At 38.7% G+C, this 20452-nt stretch overlaps 1 protein-coding gene across 15 annotated transcripts in view; it reads right to left on the bottom strand.

The window, feature by feature from the left end:
* LOC126297523 (CTTNBP2 N-terminal-like protein) overlaps positions 1 to 20452 on the bottom strand; it is a 214163-nt gene that overhangs the window by 179686 nt on the left and 14025 nt on the right. For 8 of the 15 annotated variants that reach the window (XM_049988419.1, XM_049988427.1, XM_049988428.1 and 5 more), the window contains exon 2: positions 10698 to 10742. The exons of 6 other annotated variants lie outside the window; for them this stretch is intronic. In XM_049988419.1, the coding sequence (XP_049844376.1) occupies positions 10698 to 10742 (45 nt within the window). Of the gene's footprint in view, positions 1 to 10697; positions 10743 to 19388; positions 19480 to 20452 lie in introns of all 15 variants that reach the window. One more of the 15 variants, XM_049988424.1, reaches the window with a different exon arrangement.

A 20452-nucleotide genomic window follows, 5' to 3' on the forward strand; every position in this document is an offset into this window, starting at 1 on the left:
TTTCTTATTTAAGATGCTTGTACTGTAAACTTCTTGCTAAATGTGTCCTTCAAGATTGGCTTAAACAGAGTGCACTGCAAGGAGAGCCATATCTCAAAATTTTTTGTTTACTGTCTTGGTATATGACACTTCCTTGATTCCTTTCAGCATTACTGTATGTGCATCATAATGTGACTACACAATGCCCCCCCCCCTTTTTTTAGTGTGGTCGTCACTCTGACAGGATCTATGGAAATACCATCTATAATTGTATTAAAGTTTATATGTACTGTAGTTTGAAAAGACAGTGTTTGCATCAGGTTTTATGACCCAAGTAGGGCCAGCAACTTTAATAGGTGGATGTCACTGAGGTTTAGTCTTCTTATGAAAAGGAAAGAAAAGTATACCATTATTAACTGAAGATACATAAAGTCTACACACAAGTCACTGGTCATATTTGGGACTTCTTTAATAACTGTCCATTTTAATCACACTTTGGTGTATAATTTATAGTATTAATTGGTTCTGGTTTTCTCACATCATCCAGTCTATTAAAACAAAATTGAAAAACATTAATAGCTTCAATTGACTTAGGCCTCGTATACAGAAAAAAATCTAATAGTATTTGCCAAGGATAACATGGCTGACAACCATAACATACTATTAAGAGTATGCTGATACAAAGCTTTTCTTCAATAAACGCTAAATATGAACATGAGCTAATTGATCCCCTCTTTAGCTGAGGTGTCATCCAACTGCCACATGGTTCAATCCCCAACACTGTCACTTGTTTTATCTCTGTCAATTGGAAGCTACCTGAACAAGAAGTAGAGTTGGTGTGTTAGTTGAAGGTCCTCAACAGATCTGTACTTTTATTTCACTCTTCAAACTCCCGTATGGTGTGTGTCAGAGAGTATACATTGTGGCAACATTATTTTATTTTCTTCCTGTACCATTCACAAATGACACATGGGCAGAATGACTGTCAGTATCCCTCTCTAAATGCCCAAGTATTTTAAGCTCTTAGTCACAATACAAGACACATGTTGTACAAAGTAATAAGTTTCTTAATTACTGGAACATAGTCACATGGGATATTCAGAGTACGGCTCTTAAAGATGAACAACCACATTCTTACAGCGACTATCTTAGAGTTCATTGCATATATCTGCGACACACTCATGTTGAACAAACAAACCTATGGAAAACTGTACAGGTCTCGTTTTAATCTTCTCTATCTACTCTATCAAGCTGAGTTGATAATGCTCCAATACCAACGTACAATGCACATGAATGGTATAAATGAGGACTTTTTTAATCAGTTTCCCTCATACATGAATTGCATTCCCTTGATTTTATATACCAATCATTGTCTGGCATTTGCCTTACCTTCTCTGTGGATAGATTTGTTTGGCCAGTCTATCTCAAATCACTCTGAACAGATACTCCGAGATATCTAATTGTTGTGACTAATTTCAGTGATATCTATGTCTATGTATACAAATGTTATAGGACTTAAGATTCATTTTCACATATTTCATTACATTAATTTATGTGTAATGATCACTTAGTAGTTTGCCAGAAACCCTTCAAATCTAACTGTATACCAGTTTGAACATTCTACAAGCAGAATATGGCAATTGCTTTCTTTCTCTCTCTTTTTAAATATAATGTGAACAATAGTTTTTTTTTTTTCCAGAACTGATGAGTTGACAACAATAAGCTCTACAAAAATAAATAATGGAACTATGCAATGTAAAGCACTTATTTGTAAATTGTGAAAGGCAATAAATGTGCAACATTTACAGTCATTGCTCTTCCACTGCATGAGAGTAGGATGATCAAATTAAAATCTTAAACCTAAAACTAAGGCTGGAGTCAAGACACACACCTCATCTGAAATTGACACAGATTCTCATTTAAATGTAGTACTGTCCACTAAATGTGTTTCATTCAAACATGACAAATTGAAATTTGGTCACCATAGACACCATAACAAGAAGGCCTTTCCATCATTTAAAGGAAATTATTTTCTATATTGAAAACGTTTATTGTGACTTTATATGGACATTCTGACTGAGCAGGAGGAGGAATGCCATATCAAATCATATGTATCACCGTTCACAGCTCTTGCTGTCTCTCACCTACAGCCACATGTCTTCCCACTATGAGCGAATCAGCTGAATAAAAGAATTGTAGCTGGCAGGACTTGCATTATGTTCAATTTCATCATCCTAACAGGGTCTCACTGTCTGGTCTATCAGCTTACTATCTATCCCTTATTCTCATGCGTCCTGATATGCTGATATGCATCCAAATGCAGCCTCCGATACTTGTTGTTGTGTGTGAGAAAGGATTTCCATTAGTTCTGCACTTTTTTTTCTGTAGCGTACATATGCCGAAGGATCTGAGGAGCACTAAGAGAATTTGAGCAGATGAAAGATTTATTCCTCTGTCATGTCAATGGCTACACTGCATTCAAGGTCACTTGTTGCAGGCTGATGGGCAAATTAATTTTTCACAAACAAAACAGACTGAATGCAGCTCCTTGTGATGGGCATGATACCGTCCATAACTAGTGCAAAATAGCCTTCCAATGCTGTCTTGGGGGACACAGTTCACTTGTTCAAAGTGATTGACAAGACCTTGCTAACTTTGCATCTAGAATAACGTGATGAGAGGAAGGTCTGTAAAACAATAGTATTTACCACTACAAAGCTAAAAATAATTCTGGGCTTCTTCAGTAGCCAGCGTAGCAAATGGCTCAAACCTCGAGTTAAGGCTGATATTTGTTACACTTCAAGTGTCACGAGGTAATATTTTGAGCAGATTCAACTTAGCCTCATCTCTTAAAGACATTTTTTGAAAGCCTGTTAAATGACTGGACAATTAATAGTGAGTCTGGAATGACAAGGATCCTATACACCAAACACAGCATGAAGCTGCTGCTGCTGCTGCTGCTGCTGCCGGGAGGCAAGTGGCAACTTCCCAGCCTCATCACAGAAGAAGGTTATGTATGAGACTGGTCCTCTGAGTGCCTGTAGCCCAACTAATATCTTCATGGTGAAAGTGTCAATGACCTTGAGGTGTTTATGTTTCACTAATCCGGACGTCAAGCAGGTGCCAAATCTTCTGCAGATAAATAGTAGTGAAATTTAAATCCTTACTGTGGACCCAATTTCTTGCTCAACCGAGAAAGATAATGCTTCACAATTAATTTGGATACATGAACAGTCTCTGTAGAGACACTGACGGAGCCATCCACAAATATTGTGCTTACATGTAGTGTCTAACAACTTATCAAAAACTATTAGACAATGTGACAGTTTACAATTAATTCCAAGATCTTTCACACACAGGGGTTCATGATGTCACATAGGTAACCAGAATTGCCAGCCTTCACAACTTAGGAAATTCACTTGTCTGCTAAGTCGTACTGTAAAGTTCCAGTAGAACAATTTCTTTTCCTTTGTCTCCAATGTGTCACATCAAGCTTTACTTGATTTGGCTGTGACCAGGTACAGACTGATGAACTTCACACAGTGCTAATCCAGCTCTTAAAAGGAAAACAACTAGTATAGGACTCAAAATTATTTGATTCAGCACCAAAGACAGTCCTCACAACGACTCAATGCTGGCAATAAGGTGGCAGATCTTAGCAGAATGCTCTGCTATTGTCTAGGCAATACTTCCATTCATGTTAGAAGACACCAGTTTAGTATGGTGGTCTACTGTGTATCTTGGAAATACTCCTGATAGTTTCCCATATTAGCTAGTGGAGCAGTTGATATGGTTTTGGAACACTCACCACAAACTTTTCTCAATCTCTTTAAAGGAGGTACCCTCAGCTTCCCTCTACCCGACTTCATACTCCATTCCTTCTACACTTCAGACATGTCTGACAACACAAGTGTGGAGAAGTCTGATGGTTTTCTACCCACACTTTCAGGTTTATAATAGTTTGACATTTTCTTTCCCATGACTATAACGGCACAGAAATATTTTAATGCCTTGCTTACTGGATCTTTTGCTGCTTTGTTGCAACATAGTTTCTGGTTTGTTAGTAGTGTCAGGGTTTTGTATGACTGGTCTGTTGGCTAGTGGCATGGAGAATGGCTGCTTACAAGTGCACATGAAAGAGTTCCATCAGGGAATACAATTCTGCTGAACTTTTGTGCATCCAGATACCATCATGTATGATGCGTCTGAATGTTTTTCACAATATCTGTTATTCCATCTTCTCAGTGACATTTACATTCACAGCTGATGATTATGTCCACTGCATACAGTGCTTCTGGGAGACAAATTGTTTAGTAGTGATGTACTTTGGCGTTGGTGGGATGAGATTTCTTGTTTTAAATATTCCAGATGGTTGTGTAAACTTCACACAATTTTTTGGATGAGTTAAATTGCTTATTTTGACAATGAAAATGTTCTCAATAATTTCACCAAAGTATTTTTTGTGCTGACTTTGCGTCTTATGCCCGTTTTTATTTCAAGTGTTTCAGAGATGTTGCACATTAATTTTAGTTTAAAAGATTGTGTTTGTTAAAGCCTGTTGCATTAAGTTAGTTTTTTTTCTTTTTTTTTACCCACACCACTTTCATGCAGTATATTAAACAGTACAGTACAGTACAGTACAGTACAGTCACTCAGGTCAGGGCTTTTAAAAAAATTACATATGTGACAACATCCCTAACTGACTGCAGTCCTGTAGTATCATCTTCAGGTTTCACACATGTTCTACACAAGGCCAAACCCCGTGGAAAACCTGCCCAGTATTCAACTATCTTCTATTGTGTCTGTTGCTCTAACCCGGAATGAGGGCACAAAAAACTACTTTGTAAGCAATGTGCAGATGAGACAAATGTCCATAATTTTTTGGATTTGACTTATCTTTTTTTGTGCAAAAGGTGAATCAAAATAGTTTTCCAATCTACTACATCACTCTCCCACACTGATGGCTTGTAGTCTGTCAACCACAATTTTGCCTCCTATCTCTAGCATCTCAGCAACTGTGTGTGTTAATTATGTTATTTTATTAATTGAAATTACATTGGTAATAATTGATTGATATAGGCCTATTTAAATAATTTTTGAAGTACTGGAATAAATGCATTCCAAAACAAGGCAGAGTGAGAGTTGTTATGAAGTACTGTCAGTAGAAGCAAAAAACACACTATATGTAACTGGACAATGGATAGCACTTAACACACAGGCAACAGCAGTTTGTTTAGACTTTGTAAAAAAAAGAAAAATTATAATACAGAAATGAAACTTGCTGAAGTGCTGCTTTCTAGTATTGTGCCAGTGATTGTTGTCTCAAGCAAATTAAATGACAGAAGCAAACACACACTTTATTTAGGCTCCAGAATGAAGTAGTGCACTTTCCATGTAGAATGCCTACACTTAGTTTCATACCGGTTTTGCATCATTTGCTGATGGGGGGGAATAAGAAGGAGCAGAGGGGGGGGGGGGGGGGGGCTGAAAGCACTGCAGAAGCTGTCAGCCACATTCTGTATGACGACTTGTGGAAAGCAAGTGTAGATGAACTGTTAACCCTTATTGAAAGCAGTGGTATCAAAACCCTAAACTGCTCTGTAGGTTACTGTGGGAATTTCCTTAGATGATTAACAGCAGCACACATTAAAAGTGTTGTGGAAATATAATCCTGAAACTGATGTGGCACAAACATTCTACATTTCAAGCATTATTAATAAACTAAAAAATGACGTCATTTTAATTTGAATAAATCATTGTTTTGTTCCAGATGTGTAGGGTTCTAAATACCTTGATGCTTTTTGTCCAGTTCTCCTCGGACACTATTAAATACTTAATTACAGCAGACTCAGGACAATGTAGCTGCAAATACATAATGTTCCTTTAATTGATGCTCTAATGATGAACTATTTCACTTGCTGCACTCCACATGGACTAGGTGCTTTTCATCTTATGCTGTGTTTAGGTGGACTCAAGAAATGCTGAATTCATTATGGGTGCCTAAAATGGAAATATAGTCCTCATAACAGTGGTTTCGGATGAGGGAAAGCATATAAAGGGCCAGATGAGTTGGCTTTTTATGCAAAGAGAGGATGAGCTTTAAGTTTATTAGTGGAGCTGTATTTCTTCATTTTCATTGTAAACTTTAGGTGTTGTGAATACTATTACATTAATCTTTCATGGGCATCACACCAGATACACATAGCTAACTGTAAAAACATCTTGACATTAATTGGAGTCCTGTCCAAATTGATTTGTGTATATATTAGAGTTACAATGGAAAAAAAATCTCTTTTTCTGTTCATTTGCATAATAATTTGTGATTGTTTCACCAAGGTCAGACTGGACACTGATACAACAACAGAAATGCATGGTATTGTTTCTGCACAATAGAACCGGAAGCCATGGGAAAGGGTCCAAGCAAATACCCTTCAGATGGCACCTTGAAGCTGGCATTCAGCGAAGACTGCAGACTGGGAGCTATACCAAAGGCAGAAGTTGACATATAGCATTTGGGTGACCAGTGCTCTGACAGAGGTCACTAACATATAGATGGCAAGGAGGAAGAGTAACACTCAGCATGGAGCCGTCTGGGCCACCGTTTTCTTGGAACAATGGTGAGCTGGGTGATTGACCAACTCTAACCCAAAACAACCAGTGAGATAAAAACTGCAAAATAAAAATCTGGAGATAGTCTTGAAAGCCCAAGTAACGGAGGTTGAGTAAAATGTCACACTGCCAAATGGTGTCATATGCCTTATGTAGGCTGAGAAGACTACAATGAGGTGTTGGCATTTACAAAAAGTCTGTTGGAGTGCTGTTTCCCACCTAACCAGATGGACCCCTGTAGCTCATACCTTCCAGATATCACAATGATAGGGGGGCATAAGGCCCCATGATTTTAGAACTCAAAATAAATCATTGGGTTACCATCATCTCAAGCAATTTGCAGAGCATGTTGCAGTCAGTAGATGTCAATGGACGTTTGGTTTTGTGTCTGGTTTACGGATTGAAAAGATTATACTATCTAACCACTACAGAAGCAAAATAGTGTCTAGTCAAATATAGTTAAGGACTCAGAGAATATAGCGACTTTGAGTAAAATTCAGATGTTGGCTCATCTGATTATGAATTGAATCAGGGCCTGGAACCATATTGTGTGGCCATTCAAGAGACTGAAGCAGTTCCCTGTCGATGAATGGCTGATTATATAGGATGATTCTCATTAATGTTTAAAAACTCCCGACAAGCTGTAGATGATGCTGAGACAAGTAATTTCATATAAAACATATGCAGCTATAAATATCAAGAAATACCCCAGAAGCGGATGGAAAATTTTGAACACATGCTTTCACCAGATGACGTACCTCACCATTTGTGCAGTGGTTGGTCTTGGCGATCCTACCCTTTCTGGTTGGGGACAATCCTACACATCAATCTGCTAGTGTGTTCTGTTTGCATTCTTCCATTACCCAAAGTGATACAGTAGAGCTCATGATAGTGGTAATACAACATTGTAATGAATCAGTTTACATGTACGAAAGTAGAGTACCCTAGCAGAGCAATGTGTAGTGCAGACCCTACCAACGAGGATAGGATTGACAAATCCACTCCCCACTTGCTGCACTTGTGGCAAGGTACATCATCTGGTGACATCACACATTCAACATTTGTCATGCACTTTTGAGATATTTCCCAACATTTGTTGGGAAATAAGGCACTTTCCCATGTGCCTTATATTAAATTATTTCAGTATCCTTTACATCACTTTGGGGGGTTTTAGGCATTAATAAGAATCACCCTTTATAATTTGGCTTGACAGAGGTAAAGGATGGGAGGATGTCTTCAACTTGTCTTTATGTGTTTCAAAGGTTGCCTGGTAAGAACAGGACACCAATGAATTCACAAAGTTGTTTACAAGGCATTTGGCAAGAACTGATCCATCTGTAGATATACCAACATGAAGGAGGAGGTCTGGGACAATTCATCTCTGGCAGCCCAGTAGACTATGATGCTTGGCCCAGACTTGGTATGGAGAGGCATATGTTCCTAAGGAGGAGATTTAACACTCCCAACATTTCTTCTTGCTGCAGTTAATTAGATGGTAAGCTTTAGCATGGAGCTGCCTAAAAGTGATGATGTGGGGCTGTGAAGGATGTCACATGGGACATTGCAGGGCCTTTTGACAATCATGAATAGCTGCTGCAATGTCTCTGGCCCATCATGACAAGGAGATAGCAGAGTGGACCTGTATAAAGGAGACAGGAGTTCTAGCAGTGCGAGCGATCACACTGGAGATTGGAGTAGTCTCTCACAACCTCATCAATGCTATCCGACAGAGGAGGTGAAGAGGTTCTTTGAAGAGCCCAACATATTATGTGGACCACTACGCAGTGACAAGGATGTGACAGGATCACCGGAAAGTGGCCACAGTCACGAAGATCGACATACAGTGAACACTGTAGCAAAGCCACGGCATTGAGAGAAGAAACTGTGAGATCGATAGCCGAAAAGGTGCCACAAGTGGTACTAAAATGGGTATGAGTACAGTCATTGTGGAGAGACAGATCAGGATTGGAAAGAAGCTGGTCAGCCAGAAGGTCCCTACCGGATGAGGTGGCCCTTCCTCACAGTGCACTGAAATCCCCAAGTAGGTGAAAGGGAGGGAGAGTTGTTCGATTAAGGTGGTAATCTCAAAGTAAGAAATTGCCCTGCCTTGAGGTAAATAAACATTACAAACGGTCATAACTTGTGTTGTTTGCATCACACTGCTCTTGCTTTCAATGTGGTATGGAGGGGAATGCACTCACTGACAGCATCTGCATGAACAAATGGGCAGAACCCTCCACATGCTCTCTTGGGAATGCTCGGTAACCTCGAAGGGTTGGAGAATCATCATCAGTGAAGTGTTTGTTGGAGAGCAACATAGATAACAGAACAAGAAGAAATTACTAATTGTTCTGGTAGGTAACAGTAATATGTACTGCAAGTATATTAGATCACCGCATTGTGGTGTAACACTTGGGTGTAAAGGAAATAGAAGAACAGATCAAGCCCCAGGATCACTGTCACTGGTGTGGGTGAACAACAAAAAACATTAGTTTGGAGTGTGATGATGTACAGAGAGGATCTGCGGCCGCTGGAGGTCAACCAGAGTAGACTTCTCCCAAGATTTCTTCTTTTTCTTCTTCACAAGAAGCCAGTCGAGAATCTTGTAAGGACTTATGCACTGTGGGTGGAGGGACAGAAGAACACTGGGCAGCCCTGGGACCCACAGTACATGGCTCCCTCAGCCACTGGTTGGTGTCGGGTTGCTGGTCTGCGAATGTCTGGGGAGAGGGATTTCAGAAGGAGCCAAGTCCCAATTAACACTGGAAGAGTATGTTGCTTTTCCAGCCAAATGCTGGGAGTGGTTACCAAAGATGGTGCTGCAGGTGCCACTAGAGACGTCAGCTAATAGCCCGCACAGTCAAGTTTACTTTGGTGACTAATAGAGGTCAAGAAGTAGGGAGTAAATACGTTGGCAGGTACTACCGATGACCTTGTCACAGTAGCGGCTGAAGCTGAGACTGCATACAAATGATAATATTTTTTTGAATTCCAAATTATGGGAGGTAATTCTGGACCTTGCCTTTCTTGATTACAGCAGCACTCTTCAGGGAACAGGAAGGATGGTCACTGCCGCAACTGACACAGACAGGTGGTAGTACATGTGACATTTTTGTGAAGTGACTGGCCACAGTCTTCACAAATAAGGTCATGTGTACACTGGGAAGACATACACCCAAGCACTAGCATTTAAAGTGTGAAATATGACTTTGAATGACAGCAGTGAATCATATTTTTTACTTCCTCTGGAAGTTAATTCTGCTCAAAAGCGAGGATAAATATGCCAGTGTCTACTTTGCAGTGAAAGAGTCCTTGATGCACATGACATACAAAATGGATCCACTGCCTCTCCACGTGTTTTCACAGCTCTTCTTCCATCTACAGCATTAGATCCCGGTGAATAATTAATCACTATACCATGTTTAGGTTCTTTGGGATGTTATGGTAACAGGTACATTACCAAGTAGATTTGCAATGTTATCTACAAAGAAAATTGACATAGAAAAGGACACTGTTCACGTACACACCAGGAACTGACAGTAATAGTGTCTGCAAGTCACATGGTTTTGTTTTCCTCCCATGGCATGACCAAGTAGAGTAGGTTTCTAGGGTTGCAATGATCTACCCTACACTGAATTGCGGTCAGTCTGAAGAGATTATCAGAGCCTCATGGCCATCACCTGATAGCTTTGGTTATTTTATGATTTCAAATACTTGCTATGATGCTGCCTACTCCAAACAAAGTGCCATTTAGCTAGAGCAAAGGGCACTTGGTGTGATGGCCAGTGCCCAGTGGTATGGTGCCTCCAAGAAGAAAGGCATCCACTCCTCAACATGCCTGGGGAAGTGACAGCTTGGGCACCCACAGTACGATCCCTACGTTGTCAGGGGGCAACCACTGTATGGGTACCTGACGACCCTTACATGGACTAAGCGTAATGGCACGAGGAGAACTAAAAAATTGTATGTTCATTAATGTTAACACTACTCATGTATACATATTCTGTAAACTAATTTGTTCTGCATCATTTTGATGAAAGAATCATTCAAATGATCTATGGAACATGTAATTAATTATTATTAAATTTTCTATGGAACACGTAACTTACTGCCACAAGTGTACTGGGTGAGCTTTCCATCAGGGACTGCACATTCTGTAAAAGAATTTTGGAAAGGTGGATGTCAAACCCAGATGTGGACACTGATAACTGAAATATATGGTGTAAAATAAAAGGAACAAAGTATGTTAGGTTCTCAGCAGGAAATCTAATAGAGAATAAGTCTGAGAAAAGATATAGTCGTACAGTAAAACTTCTGATGTGGGGACGCACAAGTTCTTGGCAGATTTATAAGGAAAATGGACAACTACCAATCTCAGTGCTAGATGGAAGTTAGCTAATGTCAGAGGATCTAGTAAATGCGTACACAACCCATGATGTGTATCTTGCTTGCTGGAGACACGTAACTGCTCACTGAACCCATGCTCTGCTCAACTAGCCAGCTGGTAAACAAGAGCAGTAGTGAGTTCATTATTCAGCTCACTGAACTCTGACACAGGCATATTTAGCCAGCTCATCAGAGGCAAACTGGTGCAAGCTGAACTATGCAATGCAGAACATTATTCGTAGCACACATACTACAGCTAACTTTGGAAAAGCAATGTACTTTAATTTTCAGTAACAAAATTTACAAAATATAATATATAATTTATATTACGCTGAGAAGACCTAATTGGCATCACAGTGACTTGTTTTCACATGTTTTAACTACCAACTAACACTTACACAGTAAGAGACAAACTCGGGGGGGGGGGATGGCAGAAATAGGCTACACTACTGTAGAAGAAACCAGTTTGGAATTTTTCTTAAGTAATTTAATGAAATCATAGAAAACCTTATTCAAAGTGATTGAGGTAAGCTATATAGATCAGAAAAGCAGTTTAAATAACTGTGAATGATGTGAATAAAGACTATCAATCTGGCAGTCATTCTGTGAATGAGAAACACACCAGGACACTGCTTCATAAATGAAGATGAAAACTTGATTCCATGTTCTGTACAAAACTTTGAAGGTGGCTACAGTTCACTTTCCCTTATTGCTTGAAACTCATGTGGATGTAAGTCTTCCATTACTACATTCAGATTTCCCTGCAGTGTTACAAATTATATCTGAATTTTTGTTGTTCACAATGTTCCTACAAGCATAGGCACCCAGTTAAATTATTTGTGTAACTGTTTGAAGTGTTAGAAAACTGGGCCAACAATAACCACAAATTACTTTAAGAAATACAGCAGCCAGCCACTTTTTATACAGCACTATTTATGCTTAGAGGCCGGCTGTTATGCTGTGAGAAGTAATTTAATCTACAGCCACTCTACCAAACCACCATTAACATGGATAAATCAATGTTAGCTGCAAATATTTCCCTAACCAAATGAGAATAACAAGCATTACCAAAGGAAAGAGAGAATAAATAGCACTTCCTGCAACTAATTATTCCAACAGATCTATGATATTAACTGGCATGCTTAAAGAAATGAAATAAAATGCACAAGATCACATCAAAATTATGAATTGCATTAATTTCTCATTACTGTGAAATGATGAACAATGAAATTAAATACAGAGTTTACCTATTTACCACCTGTGATACGGTTACTGTCAAACTTCACAATGTAAATCAGGAACAAAACACATTCCACCTTAAATCAGGAATAGAAAACACACTACTACTTTTTACAATTATCAGTACATGAAATACTAATTGCTTCTGTACAACTTGTATCCAGTTTCATATATACATTTCAACTACTGGCTGGTCCCTGTACTACACTTTTGAGCTTTGCAGATATTTCATAATGCTTGATTTCTGAAAAGCATTTGTCATGGTCCTCCCACCGCAAACTGTTACCGAAGGTATGGGCAATCAGAATAGGTTCCCAGATATGTAAGTGGCGTTCAAACTTCTTAAATAACAGAGTCCAGCACATTGCTCTTGATAGTGAGTGTTCATCAGAGACAAGTGTATCATCGGGAATGCCCCAGCATAGTTTAACAAGACAGTTTTTATTTTCTACATACATGAATGATCTTGCGAATAGGGTGAGCAGCAAACTGTACCTATTTGTTGATGATGCTGTGGTGCATGGGAAGATGTCACCATTGAGTGACTGTGGGAAGATACGAGAAGACATACACAAAATTTATAGTTGCTGTGATAAATGGCAGCTAGCTCTAAATATAGAGAAATGTAAGTTAATGTAGATGAGTAGGAAAAGCAGATCCAGTATGTTCAAATACAACACTAGTAGTATGCTGCTTGATACAGTCACATCAGTTAAATATCCAGGCATTATGTTGCAATGCGATATGAAATGAAAAGACCATGTTAAGGACTGTAGGGAGTGAAGGTGGGGCTCAACTTCAGTTTCCAGGGAGAATTTTAGGAAAGTGGGGTTCATCTGTAAAGGAGGTTGACTATAGAACACTAATCAATTCATTCTTGAGTACTGCTGAAGTGTTCGGGATCCACACAAAATCAAACTGAAGGAAGACATTGAAGCAATCCACAGGCAGATGGCTAGCTTTGTTACCAGTAGGTTCCAACAACACATAAGTATCATGAACATGCTTCAGGAACTGAAATAGAAATCCTTGGAAGAAAGGCAAGGTTCATCTTCAGGAATACTATTGAGAGAGTTTAGAGAACCGGTATTTGAAGCTGTCTGCAGAAGGATTCTACTGCCACTAACGATCATTTCAGTTAAGGCATATGAAGGTAAGATAAGAGAAATTAGGACTCGTAGAGAGGCATATAAAGTTTCTTTCTTTTCTTACCTCTATTTGCGAGGGGAACAGTAAAGGAAATGACTGGTACTGGTAGAAGGTGCCCTCCACAATGCACCATAAGGTGGCTTGTGGAGTATAGATATAGATGCAGATGTACATGAAGTAGTGAAGAATATTGGCAGCACAGGGAATTCACTACTTCTTAATATGTCTGTGTCAGGTACAGAAATGTATAAACTTAATTTGATATACTAGTTTGTTCAAAATGATTATTAACCACATTACATTCATTTTCCACACAAACTATTCCAGTCCCAAACTTCAAAATTTACCTCCTTTGTAACTAAAATGCACTGTATTTTATCTATTGAGCAAATAGTATGGATCTCTAATATAGCCATAGCTGAACACATTAACACTATGTGAATTTTAGGAAAGAAAATTTATATTGGTTGGAAATTACGATTCTGCAAGAAAATTCTCCATATTGTTCAAAGTGTTTGAACAGTAACAAAAATTAAGATCTTTATGAAACAACGTCACAAAACTTGAAATACCATGAATAATAATGTATGTGCAACAAGAAATAAAATACTTGCAAACGAATATTATATGTCGACGTTAACATCAATGCTGTTCCCAAAATATACATACTCTCACGATACTCTTCTCGGATCTGCAGCCAGGTCTTTGTGCCAAGTTGACAATGTAGCGTCTCACCTGTAGGTGACAGGTAGTTCGATTGTCAAAATATTGTGTCACCTTGACTTGAAAATCTGGCTCCAAACTCGAGAAGAGTATCACAAATTATTTTGCTAAAAAGGCCTATGAATTCATAACACATACTCTTATTTGTTTAGTACGCGTAACAACAAAAATATAGCTGACAACAAGGGGCTTATTTGGACATGACTTTGTTAGAGGAACTACACTAACATTCACTTAAAGTGACATGCAAATCAGGGTAAATTGTATATCAACGATTGTAAGAATTTTTGAAACTGAATTTAGTACATTCTGGGACATATTTGTCCACTTCCTTGGGGATGCAATCTGGGAAGTGTTAACAGACACAGGCAGGATGAAAACTGAGGCCAGCTGTTTCTCACAGCATCTACCCCCACAATTCAAAATAGTGGTTCACTGCTGTGAAAGTCTGTACAAATTTTCTTTGTGTTGATCTATGTCAACGTTAACACAAAGGGAAATTCAACTAATGCAAAAGGGGGAATTAACTACATATCAAGAAATTAAACATAAACCTGAACTGTTTGAAAGATTCTGTTTATCACTCCTCAAATTATGTAATGAATGTAACTGGGCTCAGGCTAAACACTTTGAACACCTTCCGTATGCTACCCACAAGGTGAACCTCAAGAAAGAAATGCACTTCCCTCCAGTGTCACTTCCCTCCAGGCTGGTCTTTTCAATGAAGTTGAGCGGCTAATAAAATGCCATGTCAGCGAATAAAAATGATCAGTGCTTAACACAGTAAACCTGTACCAACATATATTAAGTGCTCTGGCTGTGTATCTGTAACCTCACCTAATCTGCCCAGCATATGATCACACTTCAACTGGAGTGGATGACTCCAAAATGAGTCTTTGGAAGATACAGATTGCTTGGGAATAAGAGACTTTAGTGCCTTTTCATTTGCTAAGTAAAGGACAGTTGGACATATTTCTTAGCTTCAAATTGCACTTTTTTACGTTTTCTAACTTGAAAAGATCCTTTGTTCTCACAAGGAAGTGAATCATGCCACAGCACTCATTATTGTTACAGATTCACATATGCAGGTTATTCAATTCTATCACTAACAGTGCAACTGGAATCAACTGGTTTTATGTCTTTCTAGATCCGAGCAGTAGCCAATGCCTTTTTCAGCCATTTTTTAAGTTACTATTACACATCTCTTGTGGAAATAAAGACATTATGGATAGCCGTTTGTACAACTGCATGCACCATCTGCACTTTCTTTCAGACTTTCCACTCAATTCTCAACTATTGCATGTCAGTGTCATCAAATTCTGTTCTCTTAAATGAATTGCAACCACAGGTTCCTATCACAGAGTTAACAACACAGGTGAAATACTTTATTCCAATGTGTTCAAGTTTTGTCATTAAATATTCATGAAGTGAGATGTTGATTATCTAGCAGACTACAAAACATCTTTGTAAGAGTCATTCTCATAACTGCTAAATTAATAGTATTTCATAATGTCCTGTAGCACAAAAAAGTAAGTTAAATGTAATTTGCTGTTCTCCTCCTCTGGTTTCTTATTCATGTGCTATTCAAGACTTTGGCTAAAGGCAAAGTGTCATCAAATTAATAATTCATCCCTGCTATCACCATTTTGTTCTTGATATTTGTTCAATAAGATTTAACATCTGACATACATACAACACCCCTGAAACCCCCTCATTGGTTCATCTTATTGCATTGTTTTCGAAGCACAACATTTGGTTTCTTCAATTTACACCTTGCAACACGTTTAAAGGCACACTTTTTTTGAACTCTTGTAATCGTCTCCAAATCATGACAAAGAAGTTTTGAAATATAGTGCAAAGGTGCCTAAAATCTTTCTCTATAAGGCTCTCCAACATAACTTTTGCACTCAGTGAAGCTTCAAATAGCAAGGTGTCAACACACATGGAAAAAAAAGGCCACAGCTCAGAAGTGCATATGATGTGTAAGGTGGCTGAATGATGTCACGCTTCTGTCCAATGTCACTGAGGATGTCACACACATAGGAAGGTCATCACACCCCCTTATCCATATTTCATGCCTTCTTTCGAAGCCTCTGCAATAGAGGTCAGAACAGCGACACCCAGCATTGAAATCACACAGATTTCTTATGGGTGGCCAAGGGAAACATTTTAAACACACTGACACTCAGAATCGAAATGAAAAGCCTCAAGGGGAAGCATAAAGGGTGTCAAAGAAACCACCACTTCCGCAGAGTTATTGATTCCCACACAGTTCAGTCAGAAACTACAGTTCAAAGTGTGATAAGCAACAGGACAACGATCTTGACAAAGTTCAACACTGTTGACACCCTCTGAGCAATTCACTTTGTTAGACAGGTGTGAATTGTCCAGGGGATGTGAGCAGTGTCAAAAGTTGCCAAAAACATCATCCTGTCACTCACCACACTGTGGACTGATGTTTTCAGCCATGAAATGTATGGGAATCACTGCCCCAAGGGTAGTGGTCGTTTCACTCACACTGCTTATGCCAACTCCTGGGGTCTCTTTGTGTTGATTCTGAGCAGTGGTGCGCCTGAAAAGTTTTCCACAACCACCCATTAGAAAATCATGTGATTTCTATGCTGGACATCGTGGTTCTAATCCCCCCCCCCCCCCCCCCCCCCACATGTTGATAACTTACTGTCTGAATCATCGATGAGCCCAAGGTGATGTCGCAAGGCACCACCACACCTCTGCACCATTACTGAAGAAGGTTGTAAGCACCTAGCACGTATGAGGTAAAATTAAAACTTCTGTGTCACAATGGGAGAGAATTACAGTGTTCAAAACTGTGACCCTTTTACTGTATTGCACAGTGTATTTGTATCTTCACATGGGTTATGTAAAGGTCAATCGAATTTGATAGCCATTCCAAACTAACTGAATGGTAGAAGACAAATACAGCAGAGTCCCACTAATCCGAACGTTTGGTTAATCCGAACCTGAAAAATGTTAATCTAAGTTTGGAAAACTGTGCAGTAAACTGCCGTATATACACACTATTTTAAATTACACAATGCAGTAAACCAATATTAGAAAAATTGGCAAGAAAACATTAGATTTAAACAATGCAAGAAAAGCTGTCAAACTAACTAAAATACAGCGGACATTTTATTTCTACTTTTTAGATGACAAAAACTCAGTCATTGTTTTTTTGGCATAATGAAGACAGTCTGTTATATGACGCATAGTTGCACCATCACCTCAAACATTAAATCAGCAGGTGTAGCAGTAGGCTGTTGCTCCAAATAACGTAGCACGAGGTCAAGGGCTTCTGTTGCTTCACTGTGTGTAGCTTTAGCACCCATTGTCACTTCCGTCATAGCAGTCAACTTCCTCCGGGTCTTGAGTCACAGCAGCTACTAAATCAGTGTCAGTAATGTTCTCCACACATGTCTCCTTCACTAGCTTCTTTACATCCAGGGATTGTTTGTATCATTTGTAGTAGATTTTCAACTAGGATGTCCTCCGCGATTTTCTCAGAGTATTTTCTCAAATATTCTGCCATGCCTCAATGGCCCAATAAACAACATCCTTCACATTGGTCTTTTTTATTTTGTCCATTAAAGGAATCACCTTGGATCAGCAGTCTTAAAAATTGTTTTCTGTAAATCAGTTTTAATGTTCGCAGTACACCCTGGTCCATCAGCTGTAGAAGTGGTGCAACATTCGGTAGCAAAAATTTTGCCATATTTTCTCCATCACATAATTCCTCAGTGCTGGTGTGAGATGATGCGTTATCAATGAAAAGGATTTCACAGGGAGACAAATGATTTTCCTTAGAAAACTGTCAAACAAAGGGAACAAACTGGCCGTGGAACCATTCTTTGAACAGCTTACCATCCATCCATGCTTTTTTCTGGTTACGATAATATACCGGCAAGGACTTCATGTTGCAGTTTTTAAAAGCTCTGGACCTAGCAGATTTGCTGATCAGCATTAAAGGCAGCTTGTGATTAGCAGCAAAGTTGCTGCACACTAATAAAGCCACACAATCCTTGTACGTTTTAAAACCAGGAGCATAGTTTTTTTGCTTTTGATGCCAGGCTTTTTGTTGGCAATGCCCTAAAATTAAGGCGAGTCTCGTCAACATTATAAATTTGTTCGGCAGAATACTTTCCCTCTCTTATTTTTTCACACTCACTCAAGTAGTCCTTCATAGCATCATGGTCAGAAGAAAGCTTCTCTCCAGTAATTGTTAGCTGATGGATTCCATGACTTTTTTGAATCTGTACAACCAACCCGTACTTTCACTAAAAGACTCATCACCATTTCCCCTTTCTCTATCCTGCATAAACCAAAGGAAAAGAGCTTCATCCACTTTATCGTACTGGAACTGTTTCGAAGTCTGTCAAATTTCAAGTGCTCTTCCTGAAGACGTTGCACGGGACTGTTCAAGCTTCACTCGGTTCTTCTTCCAATCACAAATGGTTGCTTTAACAACAACCAGTTCCGTTGCCAGTTTAGATACATTCTCACCATTGTCTATCCACTTCAAAGCATTCAGTTTTTCGTTGAGAGTAAGAGTTGTATGTTTCTACTTACTCATGACGAAAATACGTACAACACTACACCTGAACGAATACAATACAACTATGAGTGCCAGCAATCGATCATTAACATAACCAAGTGCTTTGCGAGTCAACTGGCAGTGCACTGACCTCAGGCACTACAAAGATCTCAACAATGCACAACAAGGGTAGGGAGTGAGAGTCAGCCATTGTTCCCACACTTGTTCCCATTTGTTACAATGATGTACCTACTTACATGCTTGGTATACTTAATTCTAGATACTCATTCCAATAATTCTGGCTAATATGAACAAATCAGTAATCCGAACAAGGTCTGGTCCCAATTAGTTTGGATTAACGGGACTCTACTGTACCTTGTTTACATACAGACTTCAGCATTTAATCTATGTTAAACTGGACTGTTGTAAGTACAATAATTATTTTCCTAAAGTTGTTTATATTTACAAATGTATTACCACTACAATCATATGTCCATTACCTAGTGTCCATCTTTGTTATCAGTAATGCTACATGATGTGTCTCTCAGATTGACAAGTTATGTCCAAATATTTTAACTTGAGCACAAAACCTCTTAAGTGAAGAAATCTTCTGGTAATTAGAATTATAACTAACACACCCTTTGCTTATAGTGCTAAGACCTGAATTCTGTCAAGGTACAATTGAATTTCTCCCACAATAAGATCATGAGAAACTTAGGTCACACTACAACTACAGTAATACTCCACAACTCACAGTGAAATGTGTGGAAGAAAGAGTCTGGCACTTTTACTACATCTCATCCCTTCCATTCCACTCCCTGATAGCCCGAGGGAAGGGGAAAAACCTGTAAGCACCAAGCTCAGATCAAATTTCACATATTTCATGCACTTTATTAACAAGACTTAGAAGCACAGGTGGCAGTAATAGATCAGGACAATCTTGAGTAGTTACAAATCCTGAACGTTATAACAGTATAAAACTGTCCATAAACCTCACGTACGTAGAATGAAGCATATTTCAATGGCATGGTGACAAGTTTCTACTGTATAAAATTGTAGTTAATAATGACAAAGATTAGATTAATGTGAGTAAAGAGCTGGGTGAGTGGTGAGATTGGGAACCAAGCACAGAAAATAAAGAAAGAAAAGGGGCAAGTAATTGTCAGAACATGGCAATGTAAACAGTATAATCATGGGAATGCAGTAGGTACAGAATGAAAGGAACAGAAAGCAAGGAAGATTACAAGGCATAGGGAACAATAAAGAACATAAAAGAATGGGATAGTATGTGCTGTAATCTGGGTCATATTAAAGAGAGTATTACAACTGAGGGTCACATCATACCACTTGAGGGTTTCTTTTTCCTTCAATTATTCAGTAATGGGTTGCCCTGGGACTTTCAAATAAAAAGCATTTAGTTCAGCAACTGTGGCCTACAAATTAAAACCACCTAGCTGAATGCATTTCTTAACATTTTTAGTAGCTCAAAGTTATCGGTCACAAATGAAAAAAATTCAATTTTTGATACTAGTTTTCCAAACAAAGAGTAATTTTTCAGCCTCAATATTTTTGTGCTATTACACTACATAGCACAGTTACTTTCTATAAAATATCAATGGTGAGAAGCTTACACTTTAAAAATACACAATTTTAAAAATTGATTTTTGAATTTTTTCCTTTTTTGGCCTGCAATATCTTTGTCAGGGGTCCAGATAAAAATATGGAAATTACACACTTCAAAGACCTTTACAATAGCAAACTTCAGCACAAATTTCAATTTTGAGATTCACTTGGAAGTTATGAAAAATTACTGATACG

Source organism: Schistocerca gregaria, chromosome X (assembly GCF_023897955.1).
Source record: "Schistocerca gregaria isolate iqSchGreg1 chromosome X, iqSchGreg1.2, whole genome shotgun sequence".
Taxonomy (NCBI): domain Eukaryota; kingdom Metazoa; phylum Arthropoda; class Insecta; order Orthoptera; family Acrididae; genus Schistocerca; species Schistocerca gregaria.